Raw genomic sequence first — 9,371 nt, 5'->3', positions numbered from 1 at the left:
CCACCCCTACTCATAAGATAGTCATTACATGGTGTTGCCGCAAACCTGTCAATACAGTTGTAGTTAGTTGTAGTCAGTGTTAGGCTATACTTTTCATGTTTTGTGTATTGTTCCGACTAGCACCAAGCAGACAGTCGCCCCGCCCGGGGTTGTTGTAAACTACTTGGCGGTAGCTACGTAGCACCGTCTACCCTGGTGTGGTATCCTGGGTCGTGTGTACTTTATCCCCCCAAACCTTAAATACACAATAACCCAGGGATTGTTTGATAAGAGGTAATAGAAGACTACATGAAAAGATAACTTGATATCATTCAATAGAAAGCTAATAAATGATAGTCCAACCAATCATTCACCTTCGCATTATTATACGCCGATTATTATGAAGTACTGGTTCATCGTTTTGTAATAGAGCTCGGATTCAAAGTGTGAAACCCAGGTTATTTATTACCACTTCAATGATGTTTAAAGTGCATACAAAATACAGTTCAGGTTGAGTTTGGTTGGTGCACAGATCATTGGTAGGAATAAAGTTGACAATACAGGCAATACGGGTTGTGTGTGCACAAACACCCCCCCCCCCAACCCCACCCCTCCCTGCACCGTACCTCCACGCAGGGTGGTCAATGCATACAATCGTCCATCTAATAACAGTTTGTTTATAGATGATGTAAAATATAAGAAGTATATAGTTGTGACAGAGGTTTACCGAGTCACATTTGCATGTTATCATAAATCAGTTTATGAACAGAATTCTCTTTTCAAGCGGAGTGTTTTTCCCTGGCTGTTCGAATCACTTTGGAAAGTCCCTCAAATACCTGCAAAATAAGAAGTGACAAAAATCCACACTAGATAAAGACATTAAAACGAACCATGCGTTAATTAAGCTGTAAATTAACCAACCAATAAAACACGGTATTTAGGCGTCGCATTTAACGTAAGTCGCGCTTATTGACACCACATTTTACGATTGGAGGCAAAGTTTTAATCATTTTTTACACAATTCTGGTTTTAAATTAACACTACTGCCAACACAATTACACTGGTGTTTTTTTAACACACTGTGTTAAATTTGATATAATGTGACATCACCCCATTTGTTGCAGCGTAAATCCACCGTGTTGAATCGTTTTATCTGATGGTCCATGTGTACCATTTTCTAATGCGCACTTTTATTGTTATATATAAAATAAAACAAATACCTACATTTTGTCACAAGTATAATAACAAAAGTGCAAAATCGGGCCATGTTTGAGGATGTCCTAACTCTAACCCACCTTCTCCATTGACTCACTACTTGCCATGGCAACCGATACTCTTAAAACGGCAACATCTTTAAGCTCGGCGCCCCTTGGGTAGAACATAGAGGCGGGAACCAGGATAACCTGCGCTGTCTCCACAAGCTTTTGGTTAAGTTCCTCTGAAGTTAGTCCGGTGCCGTACACTTTGAAAAATATAAACATCCCATCGCGAGGTACGTTCCATTCAGCCAGGCCTGAATGGTAAAATAAACGGGAAGGACTTTAAAGGCACATGACACTATTGGAATCTACTCAAAATAATTGTTTGCATAAAAACTTACTTGGTAACGAGCAATGGAGAGCTGTTGATAGTATAAAACATGGTGAGAAACGGCTAGAAGTAACGTTTTTTAATAAAAAAAGAGGTATAATTGCTTACTCAAATAATAAAATACTTCAGCTGAAGCATTTTATTAGACATCTGAAAGCAAGCAGTGTTGATTCGTTTCAAAGCTGTTGTGTAGTGTGTACCGATACAACCATAACTGGAGGAACAGTCACAATACACCAGGGCACAATTTCATGCTTAACACAATTTCTGAAAAGTAAACAAGTAAGCAGGAAACAATTTCGTTCAAATTGTTTTACGCAACATTGTTTAGTGCTGAGAGAATTTTCTATGGTTAAAACTGATTAAAGCAGTTGATATTTCAAACAGTAATAATCAATAATCAATAATCAATAGTCAATACCTGTCAGCCATTTGTCAGCCAATCCTAGAGCGAACAGTCTTTTTTCTCGAAGTAACTTCACAACTCCCTGCATGTGCTCCTCGAAACCAGTCCGACCCCACTGCTTCAACAGTTTACAAACGAGTATCTGTAAAGATGAAATTTGGGTTAACTCTATAATTCTTGTTTGCCGACGTTCATTTTGTTATAACGTTGTCGCCGATATCGCAACACGAACCATTGCTCGCAACACGCATTACTGGAGAATAAATTATAGTATCACACAAACATCTGGCTCAAAATGAACGCTGTTTCGATCCAGTCCCTCCGAGTTAGCCTCACAAACAGTCAATTTAGCGCAAAAACAGCGTTGTCGATCAAGAACAGGTAAACACGCATTTAGATAAACCAACATACCACAAACATGACATTTGCATTTAGATGAACACTGCAAAAAAATAGCCCTGTATAAGACTCTTCCTCTGTGCTGTAGTATAACACGAAAGTGTAAGGTCACCAGGGCCAACCACAGACATGACATCATTATTTGCACTAAGATGGACACTACAACATACCACAAATATGATATAATAAGCATTTAGATGGACACTACAACATACCACAAACATGACATATATGCATTATAGATAAGCACTACACCAAACCACAAACATGACATATAGACATTTAGATGGACACTACAACACACCACAAACATGACATATTATAGGCATTTAGATGAGCAACACTACACCAAACCACAAACATGACCAACAGGCATTTAGATGAACACTACAACACACCACAAACATGACATGTAGGCATTTAGATGAGCACTACACCAAACCACAAACATGACATACAGGCATTTAGATGTACACTGCTTCCATGCTACAACACGCCACAAACACCATGACGTACCTGCGCTAGTCCGTTTGTCATCTGAATACTCTGCATAAACACAAGTTGTATTTTCGTTACTAATTTTTGAGGCCCAGTGATAAAAGCCAACCTCAGACTGCAAATGAAATTACAAAATGAGAGACAAATGAAAAGAGATTTACCTGAGGTGAAGACACACAAATTCAATAAGTTCTTTTGGCATTAAACGACTGACAATATTATCTGTATTCCCCCTACCTGGACACTGTGACGCCAGTCCATCCCATCAGTTACTCTCCTGCGTGTAAAGCAGCGATTACGGTAAAATATACCTTGCCCATCGACAAACTACACAGCATTTATAAAGGCGTACTAAATCTGATGTAAAACCATTCAAAGGCGCCGGTCAAGATGGAAAAAGGAAAATCTCAAGTGGTATAGGAAAAGCAAAGGTGTGTCCAATACACGTGTCGCGACCTGCAATGCCAGGAATCGAACCCACATTATTTAAATTACAGAACTTGAGCCCACCACCTACCGCTCGGCCACGAAACCCCACTTAGAATATCATGAGCTCTAAGACAACTGCATCTTACCCTGGTGCTACGAGCTTAGAGAATGAATCGAACCTCAGTACTCTTCCATCCACGTCAAGAGAGAGATAGCTTGGGATACGGGGCTGGAAAACGTGCAAGAAAAGTACAATGTCTATAATAGAAACTATTTCATGCCAATGATGATTTGGTTGAAATTCAACAATCCACATGTGAACATTATATTGAACCATCTTCAACCCAGTACGGTTACCCTGCGTATGATTTCAGTTTAGCTTGAGAAACATAATTTAAAAGTTTAATTGGCCAGGGCAAGGTCGTTTACCTGCTGGATTATTTACAACATAGACTGGTCCGCTGTGTAAGGAGTTCCCCCGTTGACTCGTGCACAACTTTGCAATGGTTGGCAATCTTTCAATAATTGCAAGTTGACATTTCCTATTTGCACCCGTTAGCGCGGTTTTGGGGTATTGCGCCCTCTCGAAGGGAAACATTGTAACGAAACAAAACAAATTTACTTGTCTTGCACCATGACTCTTTTGTGTTCATGATAAAGGCAGAATGACGTTACCTGACTTTCCTGTAGGTAGTAGTACGGATCGTCCTCCACTATGATGAGATTGTATTCCTGAGCGATACTATAGATCTCCTTCCGTCTGGGTAGGGAGGTGTTGACACCGCATGGATTGTTACAGCATGGATTTAACCATAGTATGCGAGGGATACCAGACCTATTCATGGGCAGAATAAAATATTAATTTACAAATCACCGAACGAACCATTGTATTATAACACGTGTATTGTAGTGCACACATTGCATGATGTCACATAACCAACATGGGTTAACCCAAACCAGCGATTCATTTCAAACATTAGCAAATGAACCAGCAATACAATTATTATAATGTAATAATTCACAAGACTTTGGGAGCTTGTAACATACTTCTGCTTTAGGCACATTCACACATGCTAACATGTGTTCTGGCTTGTGCTTCGAACAACTTGTGAAATGTGACTTATAACAAATTAGCCACAATTATGTAATAGTAAACACGAGGCAATTTGCAGGCAATGTCATTCACTTCCAATTTCCTCATTTCTTTTCTTGGGGTTATTGAGTTACACAACAGCAAAAAGCAAGTCTATTGTGCTGCCGTATAGTCTTCCTATAGTGCATGCAGTGCACTTGCCCAAAAGTTGCCCCAAAAATTTCCACTGTGACGACCTATTAAGGGAGCGTCCGAAATGGCGACTGTGGCTTTTGCCTAAGGTAATTCTGTGGGGCTTCCCCGCTTCAGCACGGGTGTGACGCGGCCGATCAAGCCGCAACCGGCGGATGCCAACGCGGGCTTGGCTTAATAATTGTAGTTACTAACTCTGGATTCTTGGCGTCTTCTGGCGTCCATCTTGACAGAACCTTTCTCAAAGTTGACGGCTTGGCTCCATCAGCATCCATATCAACACTCAAATAGTTACTCAAGAGATCACTCTATATAGCATGAAACAAACATCAAAACGTTATCATACAAGTATTTCAGGGTGCAATAAAGATAGGCCGAGTTACTACAGCTCCATCTCGTAGGACTCTTTCTCAGTGCAGTTTAAATATTGCATACCAATTTGGATAAGGTGTCCAAGGGAATTCTATCCGCCGGAGATTCGTTCCCCTATATATTTTAGGTTAACACGGGCTTGAGGAGGAGGATTCAAAAAGGGCGCTATCAGAAGAAGTTTGTACACAGTTTGCCATATGGGGGGGGGGGCACACAGAAGATTCTGCCACAACGGCATAAAGTGTGTCTATGTTAGTACAATTATTGCCATGACTCACCAGTGGGAACCCAATGAACAGATAGGCAGGCACGGTAGAAATAATAGGTATGTTCTCACGAGAGCATATCATTGCAAACTGCAGAAAGGGAAATAAATAGGATAGACAACAAAAACTGTGGTGGATTGCCACGATTAACACTTGTTGAATTATGAAACAACATTAAACCAACAAGTTTCCCAGCGTCGACAACCATGTTTAAAGTTGAGCAAAGTCTCAGTGATAAACATTTAAAAGGGTTTTGGGTTTTGATGAGATGTTTCCTTCTATGGTTGATGTCTATTGTTTCTAATTAAGGAAGTGCAGATATACCAAATCTAACCTGATGATGGAGAATATCCATGAAAAAGGTCTACGCTATGTAAACAGCATGTAAACATATATTGTCAAGGTGATTCTTTAAAAAATGGTTTAATAGCTGGACGTTTCGATCAGGATGTCGTCAGTTGGGATAGTTACCGTTGCTAGTGACATCGTCGAACCTGGTGCTACCAACACGGCCATCTTGCTTTCCCCGGTCTCATGGCTTGCTGTTGGTGGATGGTGTTCATCACACTGCATCTTAACGAGAATGTCTACAAGTCCGTCCATTCTTTGGAAGTAAGAACACGGTTAATGCTTTCAAGTAGAGGTTGCATTCATTATGCCTCATCTCCAACTGATGTCATTGGAATTTCCGTACATTGTGGCTTCCGTACATTGTTTGCATTGTTTGTTGATTTCCGTAAATCAAGTTTGTTGATTTTCGTTATTCAAGTTTGTTGGTTTCGCAGTGTGTTGATTTTTAAAACAAAGTTTGCTGATTTCCCTATAATAAATCAAGTTTGATGACTTTCGTAAATCGAGTTTGCTGGTTTTCGTAAATCAAGTTGGTTTTCATTGTGTGTTGATTTTCATGAATTCAATTTTGTTGATTTTCGTTAATCAAGTTTGTTGATATTCGTTACCAAACTTATGTTTTGTTGATTTCCGTAATTCAAGTTCTTGATTCTTGTGAAAATATTGACTTTCGTAACATTTTAATGTTAAAGTGTGTTGGCTTCCGTAATTTAGGTTTGTTCGTTTTCAAGTTTGTTTGTCTTCGATCGTAACTCGGGTTTACACCAGGGGCCGATTTCACAAAACAATAAAATTCATCGCAAGATAAATTGTCAGTGTGACGTCACACTTTACATTTAGCAACCACCATTGGTTTGCATTTAAAATCCATCTTGGTTCTTTGTGAAATCAGCCCCAGCATTTGTAACGTGTGGTTGATTATTTGAACCCGCATTCTGTTTTTGCCTACATGTACTGGATGATCAAATCCTTCAAAATCCTCCTATCCTATTTGTCACTCCAAGTCAAATTGTTTTGACTGATAATAAGGGGTCACTCAGAATAGTCAATCTTTTGGGGCTCGGGTGCCATGGGTCAAGGCAAGATGGAGGAAGGAAGTTCACTCATCCATGGTCAAAGGAAGCAACTGGAATTCTGAAATCGGGTTTTCAATTGATTGAAATAAGAGAACACAAATTTGTTTGGGGTGGGGGACAAATACAAGGTATTTTCTTTCTCTTTTACCCCAGGGGCCAATTTCACAGAGCCGCTTAAGCAAAAAAAAATGCTTAAGCACGACATAGCTCGCTTATTTTAGACATGTTACTGGCCAAAATGTCATGCCATATACATTGCTTGTGACTGGTATTTATTTAGCTGTTGTGTAATTAGCGTAACAATTCAAAGTGGAGTCTTGGCCGGTAATCTGATTTTATTAAGCCAGGATTTTTTTGCTCAAGCAACATTTTGTGCTTAAGCAGCTCTATGAAATTGGGCCCTGATGTAATACGATTTCCAAGATTGGAAAAATTGTATATGCAGCGAATGCTGCATTAGGGTGTGTTGATGCATTGTCGGTGGATGATGGTTGGGTTGTAAGCACAAACCCAAAACATACCCCTGGGTTTTCCCGTACTGCAGGGCGATATCCATGTCATCTTCCGTCAATGTGATCTCTGTACCATCTCTATAAAAAAAAAAAATGAGGGGCGGGGTAAAAGTGAAGAGCCATATTTAATATAACAGAGAATGATTGCACCGTCCTTCACGAGTATACATGTTTTAAAGGACCAATCAATTATTCAGTATTGACATCAAAATAAACAAACCACAAGTTTTTGAACCAAATAAAACACGCGTAGGGCCTACTCACTTTAAATTGAACGTTGCGCCATTGAAAGGAAACGTAGCTGTGTTTGGACATCCAATACTGGCACTTGCCTCTGTATCAGACGTCAGTAAATCCGCTGGAAATAAAAAATAAATACAAATATTCCAGTTGATTGACAAGCGAACAGTATAAAATAGTCAAACAAAATGTCTGATTTTTTTTACAAGATTGGATATTGCATCACAGTTGTTTTTGTTTACGTTCGCATACACAATAATTGCAGTTGGCGAATCGGTTTCATTAGGCCTATAGCAAGTAAAAGGACACTTATCAGCATTAAAAACCAACATGCTCGATTTAAGTTTCGGATTTATGCAGTGATGATGGTGTGGGGGCCGGGAGGGCGGAGAACAGGGTGAAACGGGTGGGGCACCTTTGACAGCAGTTTTCAAACCATTGCTTCGTTCTTACGTGAGAAAAATATTGCTTGAATCCAGGCTAAAAATTAGACACTATTTATCCCACGAACCACAGCCTATGGCACGGTTGAAGGATTTTTGTAACAATGTTGATATATATTTCACGTGGGTAGAAGGATATTTTGTAATGTTGAACCATGTTTTCCATCATGTTGACACAATTTAAATTTGTTGCCACTAATTCGGTTAAATGTTGAACAGTAATGTTATGTTGTGATATATTTTTTATGTTGACGCAGATTCCGTGCAGTGTTGAATAAATTCCGCTTTGGCGTGCCATGACAGCCCATACGCTACACAAACTGATCATGTCAATGGTATACACATGGCTCAATGCACTTGCTATAAATGATAGATTGTGACCTGGCTGACACCAAGAATTCACAACAGATATTACAAATTATGACAAAGGTCAGCAGGATATTGAGCTTTAAAAAGTAGCTCCATTGATGAAGCAGAGAGTAGAACATCTATGCCACATTTCAACTATGAATACACCAAAGCCCTTGTACAGTTGATAATAATGAACACATTCCGAAGCTCAATTATGTTTATCTAAAATGTTCACAAACATTAGACACATTCATATAATACTTTAATTTTTAACATTTATTATAGAGTTATTAGAGCAATTTCTCACCCACCCCATCCCTATGATTAAAAGGAGCAATTAAGTCCTGAGTGTAGCACAAAAACCCATCCAATCCATGCCAAAGTATACATTTTGAAGGCCTGTATAGGCCTATAACTATAGTTGTATGTAAATGCATCTTAGAGTTGGTGTACATATCCGTGATTTGTCGTTTGTTTGTGGAGTGTACATGTAGGCTACATGTACAAGATGTGGAGTGGACTTTTGAAATCCGAATCGGTCAATAGTAAACTCACCCAGGCCCCGTATTGGTGGCGGTTTCACCCCGATACCGTAATAATTCAAGAAACGTGTGTAGTCCATGTCTGCGTCTCAGCTGATGGTGCTGAACTGGTAAAGAGTCGTCGCCTTAAGCCCGGTTTGTACTTCCTGCGAATGCGAATGCGAACCTTCTCTACGGTTAGAGGGACTTTCAAGGACACATTCGGTGTTGTGATGCACTTTTCAATAGAGTTATAATGAACGCAGTGACGGGATAACATATGGGGGCACGGGTTTATGCAACCACTCACACCATTTTGATATCTAGACTTTTTAGGCATATCATACAAATAATTATTAATACTTAAATAATTATTTGCTGTACAAAAGTGTACAGACCTAATGTTACTATTATGTGACGTCGACGTTTTGGATGAAAGCATGAAGTTTCCACTATCAATAAGGACTCATCTATTTATTGTGTCATAAAACCGACATGAAAGCATGAAGTTTCCACTATCAATAAGGACTCATCTATTTATTGTGTCATAAAACCGACACCCCCCTCGCCTAGTCTTGGTGCAAGACGTTTCTCGTTTCCCTTTTCACGCACACCGCGGCCAATTCACCAACAGCGCCCGCACCGACTCAATC

The 9,371-nt window shown here is 39.6% G+C and overlaps 1 protein-coding gene across 1 annotated transcript; it reads right to left on the bottom strand.

Annotated features, from left to right (window-relative positions):
* Positions 1 to 600: 600 nt before the first annotated feature.
* Positions 601 to 8,904, bottom strand: LOC117294070 (kynurenine/alpha-aminoadipate aminotransferase, mitochondrial-like). The gene is made up of 12 exons (XM_033776588.1): positions 8,753 to 8,904; positions 7,428 to 7,521; positions 7,173 to 7,241; positions 5,696 to 5,828; positions 5,237 to 5,314; positions 4,782 to 4,894; positions 3,977 to 4,136; positions 3,448 to 3,530; positions 2,891 to 2,987; positions 1,991 to 2,117; positions 1,275 to 1,492; positions 601 to 815 (listed from the first exon to the last, which is right to left on the bottom strand). Exons 1-12 carry the CDS (start codon positions 8,817 to 8,819, stop codon positions 759 to 761), a joined length of 1,296 nt encoding a protein of 431 aa, XP_033632479.1. The 5' UTR covers positions 8,820 to 8,904; the 3' UTR covers positions 601 to 758.
* Positions 8,905 to 9,371: the final 467 nt, after the last annotated feature.

This window comes from Asterias rubens, chromosome 8 (genome assembly GCF_902459465.1).
Source record: "Asterias rubens chromosome 8, eAstRub1.3, whole genome shotgun sequence".
Classification (NCBI taxonomy): domain Eukaryota; kingdom Metazoa; phylum Echinodermata; class Asteroidea; order Forcipulatida; family Asteriidae; genus Asterias; species Asterias rubens.
This window is presented reverse-complemented; position numbering and strand designations above follow the sequence as displayed.